The 21074-nt window shown below is 38.3% G+C and overlaps 1 protein-coding gene across 1 annotated transcript in view; it reads right to left on the reverse strand.

Moving 5' to 3' along the window:
- ABCA4 (ATP binding cassette subfamily A member 4) overlaps positions 1 to 21074 on the reverse strand; it is a 73359-nt gene that overhangs the window by 52159 nt on the left and 126 nt on the right. The window contains exons 2-11 of the mRNA XM_085303725.1: positions 17798 to 17891; positions 16609 to 16750; positions 14916 to 15055; positions 12010 to 12137; positions 6958 to 7155; positions 4829 to 4918; positions 4208 to 4448; positions 2578 to 2717; positions 1562 to 1678; positions 1002 to 1199 (exon numbers count right to left, since the gene is read on the reverse strand). Coding sequence (XP_085159851.1) covers positions 1002 to 1199; positions 1562 to 1678; positions 2578 to 2717; positions 4208 to 4448; positions 4829 to 4918; positions 6958 to 7155; positions 12010 to 12137; positions 14916 to 15055; positions 16609 to 16750; positions 17798 to 17891 — 1488 coding nt within the window. The remainder of the gene's footprint in view (positions 1 to 1001; positions 1200 to 1561; positions 1679 to 2577; positions 2718 to 4207; positions 4449 to 4828; positions 4919 to 6957; positions 7156 to 12009; positions 12138 to 14915; positions 15056 to 16608; positions 16751 to 17797; positions 17892 to 21074) is intronic.

Below are 21074 nucleotides of genomic sequence, written 5' to 3' on the forward strand. Positions count from 1 at the left end.
AGGGTCCACCGGCTCACTTCGGGCTCCTAAGTTTTTTTTTTTTTTTTTTTTTTTTTTTTTTTTTTTTTTTTTTTTTTTTTTTTTCATTTATCTAACTCAGCCCCATCTGCAGGCCAGTTCCCAGCACATCTTTACCTGCAGTCAGAAAGGTACAGAATAAGAAGCAACTTCTGGCCTCATTTATACAGCCCTGGGAAGCAATGGTTGGCACTAGTTTGCTGTCTGAGTCTAGTGAATTCATCTTTAAGTTATATTGCTCATGCCAGAGCAGCCTCTTAATAAAAGTACCTTCCAAAATATTTTCCTGAATGTTGGATATTTTCAGTTCATCAATATGGGAGAGAGTAAAATAGGATAAATTGTATTGCTTCAGCATTTAGGAGTCACTGGGAGGGGAGAATCCTTTTTAGCTCTTTTTATTTCCATAATGAAACTGCATCTCACCTTCTGAGCTGTGGGGCTCTTAAACAGCCTGAGAGTGCCCTATTAAAGAAAACACATGGCCCCTAGAGATGGGGGAGAGGGGAGGTACACATTCCAGGAAGCAGGCACAGACACCTAGTTAGAAGTGGCTACAGAGCAAGTAGAAATTCTCTCACTGGTTTCCATAGACATTTGATCAGGCTTCTTTCTTTGGGCTTCTCTCATTCTGCTCTTGTTGAAATTAGTAGCCTATTAGTAATTACTAATTATGAAAAAAAACTTTTCCTTGACATTTGGCACTCACTTTCTGTCTCCAAAGTTTGTTCAGAGAGTCAGCCAAAATTCTGAATACAGCATTTGTGGATCTTCAAGTTTTTCATAATAATAATTATTCATGTTCTTATGCTACTATGTTATTTTAAAACTTGTTTTTAAGACAGAGACGAGATTTGAAACAAATGAAGATGTCTTAYGATTTTAACCTTGTCTGTTGCCACAGACCTCAAATACTGCCTACCCCACTGCAAGACATTCTCTAAGAGTTTGGTCTAAAACCAGCAGAGGGGGACTGGCCTTACCTCCAGATACTGACTGAGCAAACGTAAAGCTTGATCTGCAAAACTGAAGATGTTCCGCCAGTCGAAGTCTGCCATTCCCTTCTCCCGGCTCCCTGGGGACCCATTGTGGAGAAAGTTGATTATGTGCTCTGCAGTTAAGCCTTCAGCACCGAGTTGGCTGTTCAAGAAACCCCTCACTGTAGGGTGCTTCAGAGAGTCCTGGGGAAACACATCAGGCCAGCTTCACTACAGTGCTCYTCTTCATGTACCCATTTAGACAAAGAATTTCCAGTAACACTTTCTGAACTATGAATTAGTACAAAAGTATGCTAAGGAATGAATTCTGTAAACGGCAGTTACATAGTCAAAATGGAGGCGAGACTTGAAGAATGGATAAAAAGGAATTTATCCTTGATTGCATTTTTTTACTTATAAGCAAGAAGATAAATGTAATAAATGCCTAATCTAAAGAGAAGACTGTGGAAAAAATGATTTTTTTCTCTAGAATGACCTGCTTTACAAACACTATTTGCAGGATCTAAGTGAAGAGCTAAGTGGCTCCCTGCTAAGCTATTACATACACGGATCATGTTCATTTGCAAGCTACTTTGAAAGAAGTGCCACAGCTGAGGTCCTACTTCTTCCCAGGCTTTGGTCAACAGTCTGAGGCGTTCAAGTTCCTCAAACGTGGAGTTTGCCTGATGAATAAGAGAACAGAAAAGAATATTTTAAATGCTGAAGAAATAAACCATGCAGAACTTACAATCTCAGCATCCAGTGATACTGAAAGCTGTAACTTGTAAGTGCTACAACTTTTACTTTCAGTATTTTATTAAATTTCTTAAATAACAGGAACAATGTTTCTCAAAAATGCATTTGCAGAATTCAACTGGAACATCACTTAAGATAAATTTCCGTTGCATGTGTAAAGGAAAAAACAGGGGCCCAGAGTAACCCCAGTTAACTAATTCCTTTAAATGCTCAACTTTTAAGTAGAATGATTTCCCTTAAATCCCCCTTCCCTCTCTCYCCCTGACTCTGGCTGGAGCCTGGGTTCCTAACCTGGTTGCTTCAGTTAGGTTCCTACACTTACAGTCACTATTATCCTGGGTTTTGGACACCTCAACCAACAATTTTTATTCTCAAAATCCAGCTAAGGTACAAAAGAACTGCAGCTCTCAATTTACACAGGGAAAGAAAATCTTTTCAGGCCGAGAAGTTTCCACAGAACCCCAAGCAATTCTTTGTTATCCCGTCTCTTTTCGAGCCTATTTTCCTCTGCACCAAACACATAATGGTCTTGAGATAGCAGACATATGATCACCTGTGCACCAATATCACCCCAGAGCCCTAATTTCACCAAGTGAAGGTGATGGGCCTCTGATGGCCAAAGCAAAGGCATTCTGAGAAGGAAATCTAGTTAGATTGAGATAGCTGGCCCTTTGTTTTTCAAAAGAAGTCTCTTAGGAAGCAACTTGTTTTTTATGTATACATACACACACACAAACACACATATATAAACATATATATGTGTATATGTACACACACACACACTTATTTATTTATTTATTTATTTATTTTCCCCAGAACTTCTTACATTTTTTAGGATTTGTCGTACAGCAGGTGAATCAGGAGCAAAGAGAATTTTTCCCATCAGCAGGGGCTTCACAACACTCCAGGCTATTTTGGTTAAAGGGTTTGATTCCAAGTTCTGGATCAATGCATTACAAAAGGGTGCTAAAGACAGATGGAAAGAGACAGTTTTATGTAACCCTATCTAAATTCTATCATACATAGCATCCTGCAGGGCTTTTCACTGGCAATACAGATGGTTTAAAGCATTCTGAATTTGAACAGGCTAAGCATATTTTGCAATGTAGAACTACAGATTTTGAATGAAATGGAAAAGARTATCAAGTAGATTTTAGAATTGCAAAATAGACAGCTAGGAATATAGAAGAGGAAACAAATTTCACTGCTCAAAAGTTGCTATTATTTATAGGTATTTCAAATTGAAGCAAATGACAGAGCTCAGATCTCTCTAATCAGCTTTTAGCTCCAATTGCTTTTCTTCTGCTGACTTAACCTCTCTGCATGGTAGTTGATACTAATACGAAACTATTTTAAACCTATCAGTGGTTAATACCTACACAATATAAACTGTTCAACTGGAGATCCAGTAGGCTTGGAACTGAACCCTGGAAGAGTTCAGAACTGGATCCTATAATAATTTGTGTTAAACACTTTGTACGTAAACATTTCCACCTTACTCATGTACTAGTAAGTAATATACCTGGACAGCATTCAACTATTTTGTTTCCTGGCAAGAAATTAAATACTGGGTCTTTAACAGGTCTTGTGAAAGTTCAAACATGAACAAAGCCAAGTATCAACAGGAGTGGGGAAGGGTAGGTGTCTCTCTATAGGCAAAAGGCCCACCTGTGCTTTTTAAGACAATCGTACCTATCATAGCAGAACAGACAGAGAAATCTAATACCAGCTATGATATAGCTGTTAGTACAGCAAAAACTGCTAGTGGTCTCAGTTTAAAAGAAAAACTAAACAACAGACAGAAGGGGACATAACAAAGAGATAAAACAAAAAATGTCAGAAAAATTTTTAAAAAATCAGCTACTCTTTGCAATCTCTCCTAGTGCAATAGTAAGTAGTGAGGAAATTTCAGAAACAAAATTTAAATTTGATTAAAATTCAAATATTTTCACCTAAGATTTAATTAAACTGTAGAACTCATTGCTACAAGACACACATACTTTATGCAGTAAGAGAATAGCCATCATATATTAAGTATTATTTAAAAGGAGAGATTTAAAATATCCTGTGCTCCAGGCCATAAGGCAAACTGTTAAGACTTTAAATGACATTTGCCTGAGGAAAAGTAACTTCAGAATACTCCACTATAAAGTTTCCTGAACCTTCTTCAGAAGCATCTAGTTCTAATAGCAGCAGCAGATACTAGAAAATAAAACAGATTGTCTCAATTATGGTGATTTTATGCCCTCCTATTGAAAGTTAACATATTTTTCAGACCGTTCTCAGTTCTGGGGCTTCTCTGCTTCCAGGTATAATGATAAAGTAAAATAATTTCAGCAGTATCTGATTTCCCAAATCAACTGCTTTAAAATATTATTATGTAAAAGCAATACTAGTATTCTAACATAACCCCCACCTGTCTACATACTTTGTGAGGGTTTGATGAAAAAACTTACTAGTTGTATTATCATAAAGATAACTGGATTTCTTCTTTGTGGTGTCAATCCCCAGGAAAGCTTTATAGTTATTATCTTCATACCAGTTGAAGGAAAGCACTCTGGATCCACCTCCTTCTGGGTAGCCACAGAAAAGATCAGACAGGGAGTTCAGCAAGTGGCCTAAGGATTCTGGCTCTCCATCTTGAACAAATGGTTGCAGAACCACCAAAAGATCCTGAATACTTGGCTTCCTGGCTAGCTGTAGTAAAACAAGACTTCTTTATTAATTGCAGTCACTTAAAGGAGAAAAGTATCTGGAGAGGTCTCAGTTACGCCTAGACTGGTAAAGTCTGGATGCAGTCAGAACCTGGTCCTTCTGTCTTCTCTGTCCTAGCCACAGGCATCATTTTCAGTTTTTATTCTCTCATGTCTTTCCTGAAAAGATCAATATGCTTTGTAACCATCAACGCCTATGTCCATTCTGCAGTGAGTTAAAGATGAGTTTATAATGAATCATCTCTTCCCAAACAAGTCTATTTTCTTTCTGATAAAGCAGGTAACTGGAATGTAAATGGAACAAAGGAAAAAGAACCATGCATTGCCCAGAAAACCTATGTCACCTATTATCAGACCACTTACCTCTTGCACTGCTCGGGCGAAATTAGACAGCACCCTCCCCCAGGACCTCAGATCAGCACCTGGTGAGTTTCTGTCCAACACAGTGGGAAGCTGTGAATACATCAGAAATATGAGCTTTGTCTAGCTTCTACGTGACAACAGCTACTACAGTAAGACAAAAAAATTCTGTAGCCTCCCTTCAGCTCCAGTACTTTGAACTATTTGGAACACTGTCTTTTAAGTTCTGTAGAGCCACAAATCCATTGTCAGTGCATGGACTCACATCTGCTTGAGTAATTGTTCTTACCGATACAAGGCTGAAGCAGTAACAGGCCATTGAAAATACAACTTAGGATCTGTTTTGCTTACCTAAGCCTCTTACATCAAAGTTACAAAAGTGGAGAAGAAAAGTAGGAACTAGGGTTTTCGAGGAGCCATTTCTCACAGAGGCTAATCTTCCAGCGAGATGTAGAGACTCTTGCTAACTTCTGAATTTAGCCAGGGCTGTTATTTGGAAACCTGTGCTTGTCATGGAGGCAAAATATCTGGTATTACTTTACACCTGTGAGACTTACTGATTTTGGAGACAGTTTGCTCCTCAAGCCCTACAGGAAATGACAGAAACAGTGGCTTCTCCAGGTTCCTGCAAACAGGCTGAATGGCCTTTTCCTCAGAAGCTAACACTTCAGTTATTGCTGGCTTTTTAGAAAACAGGTGTTACCAAGGTAGGCTGTCACATACTACTATGCTTCTGGCACTGCATCCCTGCCAGCTGTCTCAAGGATCACATTTGCAGTAAGGGTTAGCACTCTGAGGCTTTCTCAAGCATTTATTTCTTCTGCTATTACAACAATATATAAAGCTGGACTTTTAAATAGCCAAACTAAAATTTATGAGATCAGGCCATAAAAAGATTTGCCCAGAACTGCAGCTCAACTCCTTATTGATTCTCTGCCATTCCTTTCAGTCAGTAGGTAGTTAAGAAAGCAGAAGACAGCTGCACTGTGTATGTACTTGGAAGGGAATCAGAATGCAAGAGTGTATATATGTGTGTAGTAGCATTCAGTATGAATCAGTTCTAAATAGAAACGCTACTAGTAGAATTAATACTCAAATTAGCTCACCTTCTCTAAGAGAATGCCTAAGACAGGATCAACAGAAACCATGCACTCATTCCACATACATAGCAGAGCATATAGTCAGGAATGTACAAAAACTCTCAGCACAGAATGCAATGAAAGCTTTCCCCAAACTGCCTATTCAAATGCTTTCATATTCACTGGAAGTAAATATGATGTCACAGAAAAAAGGAAGAACATGAAAACTGAAAAGTTTCTTTTAGCCAATAAAAGGTCCTGTTCTAGAACACCCAATCTACTGCCCACCCTAAAAGTGAGGTCTGCTCTGTAAAATTCTGACATGTGGTTGGTTATACTGTATAACCGTAGCCTGAGGACCATACAGTAGAGAGGGTCTGACAGTGTAAGAGTACAGAAAATTACCTGGCCTGGAATATCCAGATATTTCTAATGTAAAAGTTCAATTTTTAAAAAAGCCAATGAAGTTTGTCTGTATATATGGTTATGCATGTTTACATATCAAGTGCACATAGTCACACAGATTAAAGCAGCTGTGTTTCAACAACATTTCTGTATCTAGTGAAGAACTTATCTCCTACCAGAACTGCAAAAGGGTATTTAAAAAGCTTTATTTTCATACATTTACACTGTTTAAAGAACCTCAGTGTCTCAAATAAGGCTTAAACAAGCTACTTCGGTAACAGTAGCATTCCAGAAAGAGGCTTATTTGCTTCACTGCAGCTGAGCCAGCCAGACAGTAAAGGAACTCTTGATTTTTCTGTGCCCATTTTGCTATTAAAACTGTGAGTTGCTTTAATTTCTAGCAAAGAGCAACAGAGATGGACATGTACATACAAAGGGTTTGAGTGTATGTTTGGCATTTCCAGGTGTGTATGTGCATAAACTTAAATTTAACATGTAAATTTAACCACTAAGCTTACATTTGCTGGGGCAAATAATCAAAACCAGCTTGGAACCTTGGTTGTGTATTACAAAGTAAATTCTTGATGGGGAATGAAATATCAGCAGGAAAATGACAACATAAGACAGGATGATTGTGTTAATACTTACCAGCTGAAATAGCTTAAAGAAATCAACATTYGCATACAAGGCATCTTCTACTCTCTGTAGGCTTTCCTGGGAGAGGGCACACATGGCCCTGTGCACAGAAGGAAGGACCCTTCGACTGCTGAAGATAATAAAGCGTTCCAGAAGCATCTGACTGCAAGCAATATCCTTCAGAGTCAAGTTAGGGACACCATAGGCAAACTGCAACCAAAACCAATGTTTCATTTACTGTTGTGGAATATTCAGACTTCTTGAACAATTAGAAATTTATCAAAGCACACACCTTGATTTCAGTACCTGCTAATGTTTCATGAATGGCAAACGGATGTAGTCAGCTGAAACAGCAAACTCGTGAACTACCTTCACTTAATATTATGTAAAACACCACCTTCAGACAGGCTCTTTGTCTTCTCATTCTTCCTTTCACCGTAAAGTTCTTGAGAGCCCTTTGCCCTTTCTTTCCATCATCTAAGYATACCTGATGCCATGCCACTCATCCTTATGGTTAAGGAGGGATAATTAGGGCTTACTTGAAAATGTTTCCCCAGGATCAACCAAATATGCCACACTGCTATCTTTCTGTTTAGTATGATTATGTCTTTGCTGCCAGCTGACCAAATAGAAAGGCCAGTTCTACTGATTCTCAAGCTTTATTTCACTATTTCAGTTATCCTTCCACCCCAATGTTTTCCCATAGCCACTAATCACTGTCGCTATGCACTGGCATACAGCCAGACTTTTAAAAGCCCTTTTACATTACACCACACCCAATCTACCAATTTAGATTTCTAATGTAAACACAGAACAGAAGAATCATCTTTAGTGCTTAACCACTTGGAACAGATTGGTTTACAGTTAAACTAATGTAAACACAGAATAACTCCAGAGAAATCAGTAAATTTACTTGGAATCTATATTGTTGCAATGGAATATGCTTGGAAGTCCAAGATTCACTTCTACTTGCTTTCTAAAGGCCAGAATACATGGCCTTTAATAATAATAAAAAGTGGTGCTGGAAATCATAAGCTGATATTCCTATCCTCTGCTCACTTCCTTTAGTAATTCAAATTGTACGGAAAAAGTTCGTAACAATATGAAAACTGAAAATGCCTACAGTGCGAGACTAACGAAACTCCAGAGAAAYAAGAAATAAGCATGGATGCAGGATCTTTAGGCTAAATTAATTTTTAGAACTGCATAAAAAATTGGACAAAATCCCCATGGAATAAGACTTTCCACAGAAAAATCATCTACCAAGCATTCCACATCTCAGACATCTGAATCAAAACAAACACATCAAACCTACAGCAGATCAGACTTCGATAGATTTTTTATTTCCTCTTTAAGCAAATTAGCAAGGCTATTTAAGAGATTCCGAACATTATCAAAAATTTATACCTACAAATCTTCTACAATTAGCAGCTGAGACTTGTTTGGTGAGGCCTGTAAGGATAATACTTAAAAATCTAAAATAATGAGATGAATTGCTCTGAAGACTGAATTCAGGCTTTGAGGAGTTACTCAGTAAGTTCTTCAGATGTCAGAAGCAATTAGCAAATCAGCAACTATAACTGTGAGGAGTCAGCATCCAGGATAGAGAAGGCAGGATAAGAGAGGTCTAACTCAGTATTGTATTTTGTCTGCTAAAACTGCCCTGAATTTTAGCTTACGGAGCTGCCCTTAAAAAAGTGCAATGTAACATGCCTGTAGTTTTGTCTATATATACATATATATAGACACACATACATATATAAATAAGCACCTGAGTTACACACAGTTGGTATATTGAAATAGCAATGTGAGAGGGATGTGAATGTCTAGTAAAAGTACGCGACAGGTACGGTCTGTATCATCCCTACAGCTGTGCTCATATAAAGGCCTCTTTCGTTAGCATTAATTTATTGTGTTTGAACTAGAGAGTCTAAGTACAAGTAATAAATACTTAAGAGAGTTCTAAAGTCTAACAGAAATTTTAAAAAGTCACATCTGAAATTAAGCACACAACACTAATTAAAATTAATTAACCCCAGTCAATTTTCTCATCCCTTTACACCATTGCTTGTCTTTGAGAATACAAGCAGTCCTGCTTATTCTTTGTGACGATGTGCAGTCCAAATTATTGCTCCAGTCAGCACAGAAAGCAAAGGTTTTACTTTTGCAAGGGTCTATCCTGCCCTAAGTAGATGCAGCACAGTATGTACCTGAGGCCATTCAGTAACAGTGATAATATAGTTAATAGATTATCAATTTTCAAATATTAAAATGTGACAAATCAGTGTAGTGTGGCCTCAGATAGTGCCTTTCCACTGCACAATTTCAACTGCAGCAGAATCTGCCACTGCCAGTATAACTGAGAAAGTGAGACTTATTCTACATCAAAGTCAAAACTCACATTAAGAACGATGCAGTGACAGGGCACGTACACTGCACTTTTAACATAAGTAGGACAGTGAGAGGCAGAATCAAGTAGAGGAAATGTAACTGGCAGATAAACTGGCTTACAAAAAACCTCCCAAATCCCAAACTGTCCCAGACCAGAACATTTAAGTTGGGTTGAACTGGCCTGACGTAAATAAAAGATTTTGCTTAATTGTTCACTCACTACTGTCCTGAGAATTTATGTGAGAAAGAAGCAGCATTTGTAATTGTATGTGATCCTTACCCTCCGGTGAAGATTGCATTGAAACTGAGCTGTGCAGGAAGGCAGCCTGGGAACTTTGTTTTGACTTGTGAAGTGAGGAAACCATGACATTAACATCACTGACAATGAATAAACACAAAGAACCCAAAGGTTATTTACAAACCATAGTTGCATTTCAAGAATGTCCATGAACAGATGGGATTAGAAAAACATCAAACCTCCGCCCTTCCAATTTTTCCGGTAGGGTGGGCTGTTGCCAATCTTTCCTGAATTTTTTATTGTGTTTTAGCATCAGCCTCTTATCCTTATCTTAGAATGACTCAAAAAAGCAGCTCCTTAGAGGAAAAACTTTATTTATTTATTTATTTTAAACAACATGTCACCTTTTGGCCAAAGCAGGCAAGATGAAGTCCAAATTATTTTTTCAGCTAGTTGCCTGTTTGATCAGGTTTAGTTTTCAGTTGTGTCATTTCCTGCACTCCCAGGCTGCTCAGAGACAGAACTGCAGCCAGCTTTGGCAACGGTCAGGCTCTTGCAAACAAGTTGCTTTTAGGTTGACCAGCTCTATTCTATCAGAGCTGGGGAGAGAGGGTGTACAGCAATACGCAAGTGAACAGAGGGTAGAGCAACTGGAAGAACTAAAAATGAAGTATCATAGTTAAGGCTCAAGAAAAACTCATATCTAGGTTCTAGTCATGGCTCTGCTATTTCTAGCTCAATCAACCATAAGCAGGTTACTTGGGTTGGACTCATCAATAATGCTTAAGAGTATGAAGTTTATCTCCTGTAGGAGAGCAAATGCCTGGTTGCTATTGAAAATAATTCTCTTATGGTTTTTGGAAAACTATGGGATTGGTTTTTCTGCTTCATTTGCTCTTGGAGGAAGTATTCATAACTCTTTTCTCATAGCTGTAGATCAGATGCTGTGAAATGATCTTGTACCCCTGTGATTAGTGCTAACAATAAAGTTTCAGAATAGGACATCAAAAATGGTATTTAACACCAGGTCTCCTCCAGCTTTTTCCTCTAACTGGTGCTCAAATTTCTTTAATTTCTAGCATTAAAAGAGCTACACCTCTCTCTACATCAGCCCAGAAAATACAGCAGTGGGACACCATGTTCCAGCAGGTCTCAGTCATACTTTCAGAGATGGTGTTGAAAAAACTTCAGTCCTGCATACACTGGCAGCCACAGGGTTTTCAACACTAGATGAAAGGAGGCCACTGGGGATCTAATACAGACTACCACAGTCAGCAATACATACTTTTCCCAGAGCAGCAGATCAGTGAAGATGAAAAAGGTTGGAAGAAAAAGGGGAAATGAAGTCCAATAGGATATCTATATGTACTTCTTGTCATGAACAGCAAGACGACAAATTTTCACCATCTCAGCTGATATGGAGGTGTGAAAATAAGTGGGATATATCAGCTTAGTCTGGCTGTGGTAGTATCTTGTGGCATTGCTTCATGACAAAGTGAGAAGAGGGGAGGACTTTCCTAGCACTAGCCAGAAATACAGCAGATAAGTAACCTGGCTCCTAGTCACACTAGCTGGAACATCTGGTGTCCAAAAAGAACTGCATACAAGTTCATTGATCCTGTCTCCTTTTGACCACCTGCAGTTTCAGTATTTGGGTTTTATGTGCTGGTAAAAAAGAGAAATCCTGTTTTTCAGCTCATTTATTCCCTTTCTTCCACCCACATATTAATGCAGTGTAGAAAGAAATTGTTCCAGAATTCCGATTCAACAACGTTCATTCATGAACACAGCATTTCTTGCAGAGCTCCCAGCTGCGAGGACATGCAGAGGTAAAGACAACCTGGACTTTATTAAACACATTTTCCTGCTAAGCTGCTTCAGGAGTGATCTGATTTGCAGTTTTCAACTGTGATTTTTCTTGAGCAGATCCATTATTCAACAGGAAAGAAAACAGGTCTGCTTTTCTACTCCTACATATTTATGTGAGAAAATCTCACAAAGCCACTGTGTTACTCTGCTGACATTGGGGTAGAGAATTTAAATATTTCAGCCCTGAGTTCTCTGCTGCTATTCACCAGGGTTGCTGACTTGAAATGGTGCACAGCTGCCTTATGCTTCTATGCCAAGTCTTTTATAACGGGGACAGACTCATTGCTTGGCAGCATCATTTTTGATGTTTGTTTAGTTTTTTGGGGGGTTAAAAGACAGCATCGAAGCAAATACCTCTTAAATGCATCTTCAATACGTTTTTTTGTTGATTTTCTTTGAAAGACAAAACAAACATCCCTTCCAAAGAATGCAGAAGGAACTGGTGCAAACAGTTTATAAGTTAACAGAAATTCCAGGCAGTGCTCTCAGTGAGGTTACTTTGCATATACAACTCAAGCAATTACATTCTACAGATAATAGCTTGGTAGCTTTTACACTCTACCCACCTGTTCAGGACGCACTTGAGCATTAATAAGCTGGAAAACAACATCATCTGGAAGGTGAGCATCTTCCAGCAAGAAGGAAGTGAGAGTCTCTCCATCTTTCAAAATATCTAGAATTCGTATCCCTCTTCCTAGATGCAGAAAGGAATGCAGAGATCAGTGAGACAAAGTGAGTTAAAGAACATCACAAACCCTGGCTTAAATCTGCAAAAGCTATATGCTTTGGCTCAGATGCTTAATAGAGACAATGGCATCCAAAATGATTTTTGAAATTCAAAATGATTTTAATCCTTTACTGGGGAGTGGTTATCAAAAAGTGTTGAACATTCCTTTATTCTACACATCTGACCTCTCAAAGATGTTTCAGAGTAGGATTCCAGAAATGGATGGACTGAAAGCATCACTTGTTGCATTTGAAAGTCTCTGCCTTTTCTGMAAGTACTATTTTATCTTAAATATTCAGCTTCAAGTGTACTACTGTTGTTAGCATCCCAATGGAGGCTCCATTCTGCTGGGTATTGCATAAATAATCCTTTACTTTTACACTAATTTATCATTTGCTGTCAATAATTTTTAACTATTTAGCCTGGTTATGTAATTTTGCAGAAAAGGCATTTGAAAACCTTTCACAAGCAAAACTTTGTATTTTCCTCAGAGAAGTATTGATAGTTTATAGTTTAATAGTTATATTATCCATTATTAAACTAAAAACAGTCAATCCCGCTACTAAGGGAGGGGTATCCACTGTTAAGCTAAACATATGAAAAGGGCAAATTTCCCTAATCCCACCCATCATAAGCAACATCCAAAATATTGCTGTTCTTAAAGTTCACGATGCTTTAAAAAAACAGAACAAAAAATACCCCTTCTTCTGTTATAAATCAGTATCAGTGAGGATTCTGCCTCAGTATGGTCCAAGTGAAAACTTGGAAAGTGGATGTGGTTCATGYCTGTTGAATACTACAGCCTTTACTAAGTGGCTCACGTAGCGCCACCACACACAGGTTAAGAATGCTTGAAAAAACCTAGCACTTCCCATCTTAGGAAAAGGAATTTGAAAYTGATAGAAGCAGCAGACATCACATTGCCAGGGGGAATACAGCTTTGGACATCTCCATGTAAGTATGCACAAACTTGTTGCTGAACATCTCCATTTGTTTAAGCTCAGTGGTTAGTTTGACGACTAACTTTTACAATTTCATCTGCATTAAGCATCAGGAGCTTAGCAGGACTTCTTCAGCAACTGCTTCTCCATGTATTTGTTCGAACACTAAACACTGAAAACAAGCAGGGACTCGTCTCTTTCCCATATTCTTATTTTTTCACAGCACACAGGCAGTGTGGAGGAGAAAGCAGATTACAGGAACACATCTTAGAAAACATGGTGATACAGGGATGAGAGTGGGAAGAGGAGGAATGAGGACTCAAGAAATGGATCTGTTTGAAGAAATCAGGAGATCAGATGACCTTGTGACACACGTTAATTTTTCATTGCTCGACATTGCAGCTATAGTAAGTTCTATTAAGATTCTAACGGGCAGTTATAGTAAGTTACATACAGAACTTCTGCAGTCAGCTTTGCAGTAACTCTTTCTATATGAAAAAAGGTGGCAATTCACTAATGGTGTCACTTCATCACTGACTTTTTAAAAATCTGTTTTATGAAACAGGAGATTCCTGTATCTACTTTAAAATAAATTGTATTTTAAAACCAGATTCTAAATCCATATTAAAATTATATAGGAGTTGGGAGGAATATATTTTATTTTCTGACTGCTGAAGTTGATATAGGATGCAAAGGCAAGTTCCAAAACCATGGAGTATGTTTTTTTGATTTTTTTTTTTTTTTTAAACTAACTGCAGCAAACTCATGATATTTTTCTCATTTTTGAAGAGAGGTTTGGTTTCTGTAGCTGCTTCCAAAACACAGCTCAGATTATACTTGTGTTCTTGTTATTTGCATTTTGGAGCATTTTGATCTTCCCACTGTTATTTATAATTAGATAGTCCCTTTCTTGACTTCTAGTTAGAAATCTCCAAAGAGACAATGAGCATACATATCAGATGGTTTATGCATATCTTCTTACTAAAAATGTATAGAGGGTCACAATATTTGATTTTAACAAGAATATTATAAATTCATATGGCAAAGGACTTGAGGATGGGACAGATCAGTTCTCAAAGTCATTCTATTCTTGTGTCATTAGTTCTGGAAGTATCTTTTCAGATTTTTACTGCAACATTTTTAAAGCCCAAATATTAATTTTAAGATTTATTACCCTTTTGCTACTTTTTCCCACATTTTGAGTGTGGCAGGTTGTTTTAAGTGAAAATTGATGGAGTCGTAATTTGCAATCCTGTTTGTTTACAAAAAGAGTGCAATGTCTCCTCTCTCTAAACAAAGGAATAATCAAAATCACAAGAAAGTGTTTCTTTCCTCACAGTTTCAAATCTGTTTCAGTTAACACTTGAAACAAAAGTCTCTTTAAGCTCTCCTCTGGGCTATGGTCCTAACATTTATTCAACTACCTTYCTAGCTTAAATTCTTCTGCATCTTCCACTGATGCTTTCTTTCTGCTTTACCTCTACTATAATTAAGGAAATCTCCCCATCCACATGTCTTATTTTGGGTGGTGAGATATCCATGTTTTTGTGTTTTGAGTGTTGCCTATTGTTATTTAAAGTAACTGGTTGTATAAAGGAGCTGAATGCCTTTTGCTGTCTCTGTGAAAGGTGTTTTTTATACTACTGATTACAACGAGCTTTAATTCACCCTCTAGCAGTAAGTAGAGTGACAGCCAGATGCAAAATACACTTGTAACTGCTGTTAGTCTCTACAATATAACAACTAGTCAGCTCTTAGAAGGAAAAAAATTCACTAGTTCAAAGGATATAGAAAAAGTAATTACCTGCAATTCTTTCAGGATTAGTTCTCATTGTTTCCATAAACTGAGTCATAATGATCAGTTCTTCCCAGATTCTACCAAGGCCATGGATTTCAGGGGCTTTCAGTAAGAGCTCCTGAGCATCTTGATATACTCTTGCAAGGCTGAAAGGAGAAATAAGGAACAAATAATAATTTAAGAATGACTCAGAAAAACTTTTCCTATAAAAAAAATTTATTGTATTTCTGTGTGCCAGAGACGATGATAAAAATCAGTTATTTTGTCCTCAGTCTTGAAATATCAAAGCTCAGCTTTACGGTGACCACAGAGTAGCTTCAGTTGGTATGGGATTGAGTAAGGTTTGGGGGAAAACACAGAAGGTATAAGAGGGCTTCAAGTGGAGCAGAAGGTTGGTTTCTCATAACCTTTACTCTCTCATTAGCCATGCTGACATTCTGGGGAGGCGGGACCTTTCCCCAAGACTACCTTCACCTCACAGCTATGGTGCAAAAGTGCTCTGGTTCTGGCTCAGCTTCAGCAGATGAATGAGGCATTCAGGGCACAAGCAATACTGCTCAGCTGGATACGTGACACGGAAGGACCCCAATAAAGAATTTGTCTCTATCTCTCCCAGCTCAAATCTCTCCAGTGCTGCAGTGGCTTGCAGGTGCTTTCAAAAACATTTTGTTTGACAGTGGTGTGAAACCAGTTGTGCCTAATTTTGCCATTGGCARCTGTTTACAACTTAAGCTGGCTATGGATTAGACAATGCAGTTCAAGCAAGGGTATAGCCAGGTCCTATATTTTTAAGCAAGTATAAAGAAAGTTCTTACTTGCAGCAGTAGAGGCCAAACTTACAGGAATTCAAATGGCACAGGTTCTTTTTCCTTTTGCAGTAAAATTGAGATTGAAGTTGAACATATACCTGTCTTGAAGCACTACATTTCTTTAAGGGTGTTACATTTTTCCATACGTGGATTGGTAACTCTCAGAATGAATGACTTATTTTAGCTTACAGGAAACAGCAAACAGGAAGGAATAAATTCTTTCAGAAAACACAATGTATTTGCTTCCTCTGTAATGCACTGAATTTACTCTGACTCACAAAAGGACAGTCATGTTTGTAATGAGCAACCTGGAAAAGCTACAGCATATAGAAAATAAAGCCCCTCAGTGCTATTGTGTGACTGACCCCACAAGAAATGCAACTGTTTTAAATCGTGTTCACTAGGAACAAGAGGTGAAATGCCAAGTTAACTCCAAGCTACTAACTTTCATATGGCTGTAGGTTTCAGGGCCTTGACATCGTTGGCTCATAAATTTTTATCTTTGCATACTCCAAAGTGGAGTATTTGCAAAGGCGAATTGAAGTATTTTTATATCTATTTTAATAAAATTTTGCAATTGGCCTCTCTTTACTGTAAAGGTCCTTGTCTACTGCACTGTCTTTCATGAGTTTCATGTAACAAACAATGCACTAAAGCTCTMCCACACTTCTTTTTCACTTCTCCCTTTTCATTCATACCACAGAACAGCTCTCTAAAATATTCTCAGCATACCAAAGCACCATTCTGAGCAGGCTGAGGCTATGCCGTCCCTTCTCCCCACATCATTCATGTCCAAGCAATACTTGGCAGGTACCAAGGGCAGGCTGTCAGCAGTTGCCCAATGGGCCTGCATTACTCCAACCCAGTCTCTCACACAGAGCTCTGCTTACATAGAATTGTTGTAGTTGGACACAACACCAGGACCTTCTCCACGGGTAGGGCTGCGGAAACAAGGGTTGTTCATGTTACAGAAGATGCCCTGTAACCATGGCAGTGTTCCTGCAGATGGCATCGCCTTGTTTGGGAAGTGACCTAGAGTATGAAAAACGAAATATGAAGAATTAGGTGCCTTTACTAATGCACCCAGTGTGAACCCAAACAGTGTTAGGGGCCAGCTCACAGTACAAATAATGCCGTGATAACCATAAAGGTCTCTTTCTTATTAAGCAAAACAGTTGAATAATTTGTGTAAGATTTTCATGAGTAATCAATACTGTACTATTTCTCCTCCTATTGAAATTAATGGTAAAACAGCTATACATGGCAACAGAAATAGATTGCTGAATGCTTTCAAAATTTACTAAAATAGTTTGAGATAATACATACTCACAAATGAGGTAGCTAATAAGCAAACTTGATATCTCTAGAATCAAGCAATTTTTGTGGTCTATATATTGAACATGCTGAATTCTGGCCTGATTTGCAGAAGTATAGAGCATCTGAGCTCTCTGGCACAAGAGCTCAGCAGTAACATATAAAAAAAAAGGGGGGGGGGGATTGGAGTTACTTGCAAAGCATCAGTATTCATGGCTTCTCAGTACAACTGTAGCTTGAGGTCTTTGGTTTGCATGCCCCCAAAATAGTCAGTGGTTATTACTAACTAAGAAAAGAAGCCTACTGTATAAAGTTCATATTTGCTCCACTAAGGGCCACATACTGGAAAATTATTAACTTTCCACACATCAAAACATTTGAAAGTCACTGATCTAAGCAATATGGCTATTTCAAATACAATAAATACTAACCTACTCTTTTTTTTTTCCCCCAGTAAGTAGCAAGGCAGTACTTTCTTACTTTCTCAGTAGCAGAACTATATAAATTACAACTTGACAGAATCTTGAAACCTCATCTAAATCCATCCATGGAGTACCTTGAAGGAAAATCTGAGCTTTCTCTTTTTCTCCCCCTCCCTTTTTATGTCATTTTCATCGTATGTCTGTAAATGACTAAACTACCTGCAGCAAAGGCTATCCTTCTGCCACTGAGGAACAATACCTGGCAAACAGGGGCCAGTATCTCTGTCTGAGACCTTATAGGCATTATCTAGCACAGGTATTGAAATGTCTCAAATGTTCTTACATTCGTGTTGACGATACAGTGGATTAGCTTTCCTCAGCCAGACAAGGGCAAGAAATAATGACAGAGGCCATACAAGCTCCACAAGAAAACGAAGCTGGGAAAAAAAAAAGGAAAAATTCATTCAAAATAAATTTTACATATAAACCATACATAATCATTAGGGGCATAAAGGGTTGAGACCCTTTTCTACATTAACAATGTCTTGTACAGTACATGCCTGAGGATACTCCTCTTCCATCATGTTGAAAGAAAACCCAGAAACAGCAAGGATTTCATCAGATCCCTGCCAAGTATCACCATTATCTTGGTGGCTTCTCTACTTCTACTAAAGAAACAGTTAGGGATCCTGAATGAGGTAAAAAGGGGAGGCAAGTAGTGCTAAAGCCATAATAGACCAAACAAAATAAATAGCAGCTGTACAGAGTGGGCCACTGAGTAACAATACTGGAAAAAAAAATGGATGCAAAAGAGAAAAAAGATTGTTTTACCTATACTTTAGCAATCCTGGGCTTGTTAATAGGTTGTCAGTGCAGTCTGCTTACCCAAAGGTAACTACAATGGGCCTTAGCATAAGCCTAAATTCTTTAATCTTTATTTAATGCCTCTTTTTGTCAACATACACTTCAACATTATCGATTTTCTAATAAAGGTAGACATATATATATTAAGGCCAAATATCTTGTTCTGTAACACATAAGACCTCATCTAAGGTTCCATTAATCCCCTTATCTTTCAATATACTTAGAACAGCCATCAGCTGCTAGCCATGACAGAGAAGCATTGCCTTACTCACAGAGCAACATCCTGCCTGGTTTTCAGTCTGCTTCCTCCACTCCTCCTGTGTTACTGTTTGTTTTATTGTTTCTGTGTTTTGGCAGAGGTTTGAAATTACAACCCTTTGATCCTGTGACACGAGGTTTGGGCTCTGAGGACCAGCTTTTTTTTTTTTTTTTTTCGTTTTTTTTNTTTTTTTTTGTTTTTTTTTGTATTAGCCACGTGGCATTTCTTTCCTTTCTCTCTCCCTCTTTCCTTCTCTCTCTCTCTGCAAGAGCCAGGACAGACTCTCCACAGATCCTGCACTGTAGCATATGCACAGGAAAGCCCGCCCTCTATCCCTGCATCCTCTTCTTTGCTCCCACCTTCCCTAACAGGCACCAAATATATCATAGAATCATAGAATGGTAAGGTTGGAAGGGACCTCTGGAGATCATCTAGTCCTGCCCTCAGCATAGCCCATACGTGGATTCAATCCGCGACCTTGGCATTAGCAGCACCACGCTCTAACCAGCTAACAGTACGTACTGCAGCAGAGCCAGATACAAGATGGGTCACATTTTTTTTGGTTTGATTTTTTCCCCTTTCCAGACTGAGTGTTGCAGTGTGAAAGATATTCACAGAATAATTAAGAACAGGTTTTTGGAACTGTCCTGTTTTTTCCACTGAAATTTTATCTACCAGCTTTAATAAGGCACAGCTTGCTTATGGCCAAAGCATAGTAAGCTTTTCACCAGGCAAACATTTTCTATTTCACACATTTTGTATCTCCGCTTTATTTTTCAAATGGGGTGTGTGTGTGTGGCGARAGGGGGGTGGAGCGCACTACTGGGAAGTTCTGCACGCCCGATGCTTTTAAAGCCAGACAAAATCTTGCCAGCACCAAAGGGAAGAGATGACTGAACTGTTAGGCTAGGAAAACTACCACAGCACAGCTCCTCTCCTTGAAAACTGTTTTGCACAGCTGAGGATACAGCATTACAAACCCTTCTTGGGAGCTGGTCTGGCCACCAGGTCTGATTAACACCCAGTGTCACCCATTTAGTAAGATATTTGGGACAGACTTTACATGCTACTGAAGTCAGAGAGCTAAAAAACAGAGACACCTCTTGGTTACTGTCTCAGCTGGGTTAACCTGGGTTATTGCTTAGATTTTGGCTCTTATGCCATTCCCAGCCACATCAATAAATCCTCAGACTTGAATTTAGTGTTCCTTTCAGTTTGAGCAAATTAGCTTGGATGGGACTGATGGCTAAAGAACAAGGGAATTTTTTATTCAAACTGATAAACAATGTATTGTGTGATGAGGACAGATCATGTGCTGTTAGCCCTGATACCTTCCTGAAATAGTTTCTTTTCCTGATGACACACAGGAATCTCAGAATTCACTAGAAAGTATCAGAGGAGCCCATCAGTCCACAGAGATAAACCCCCAGAACTCCTACCAACCCAGAATTGTAATATTCAGATGGACCCATTAATGGACTGAGTTCTGCAATATGATCATTTAAATATGCAAGCTTAAATTGGCTGTGTGAGCTGCTAACTCTGTAATGAAGTCTTTCCCCTTTCGAATTAGACTAAATGGTGAACTTCGGTAGAGAGTGGGTATGCCTTAATTTATGGTACTGCATAATGGTTATCTTTAAAAAGGGGCTAAATTTCCAAAATCACATTTTATAGGTGCTTTTGACCCTATGGATTTTTGTTTGAGCTACCTTCCTTCTCTGGAAATGTTCTGCAGACAGAGAGACTTAGTTCAAAGAAAAAAAAAAAAAAACTACTGACTCAGTTTTAAAATTTCATTAGTTTGTTTTACTCTTCAGCCAGAGCAGAGAACATACTTCTCTGCTACACAGTAAATCACCCTGCTTACAAGCTAGGAACAGTCATCACAAAGATCCCCTCAAAGTTTTTTCTTTTTATTTATTTATTTATTTAGTTAGTTTCGTGGCTGGGGGGAGGTGGGAGGAAAAAGGAAATTCCTGAAACCCAAGCAGGCACTTTGGGTCAAATATCTGAGTAGATTTGCTTCAGTTAAATAGCATTTCATACATGGAAAATACTGATGGCTTATATAAATATTCACTTATACAAATATTGACTTTATTTACGATGTCATTCAATTGTATTTAAAATAAAAGTTTCATGTAAGCTTTAGGGCTCCTATGTGGATTAACATCTAAAGGCAATTGAGCATTCTAGAGTGAATCTAAGATTCAGAATCAGATTTCCCTTAGTTGAGTGGTACCTACATTTTATGACAGAGAATCTTTTTACGTGAACATACCAAAACATTATTACCCATAACTGTCTTCCTGGTATACCACACTATTTGCCAAAAAAAACCCCACACAAACCAAAAGCCAAAAATGTTCTATATTCAGTCTGTAAGGAGTAGCTTTACGAACCTCACTGGAGTATATCCCAGGTGAAAGGCCTGTACAAGAACACATTTGATTCTTTGAGGAATCTGAGATTTTTATATGCTGATAAACGTACT

Source organism: Rhea americana, unplaced genomic scaffold (assembly GCF_003343005.1).
Source record: "Rhea americana isolate MKP2758 unplaced genomic scaffold, rheAme1 scaffold_2, whole genome shotgun sequence".
Taxonomy (NCBI): domain Eukaryota; kingdom Metazoa; phylum Chordata; class Aves; order Rheiformes; family Rheidae; genus Rhea; species Rhea americana.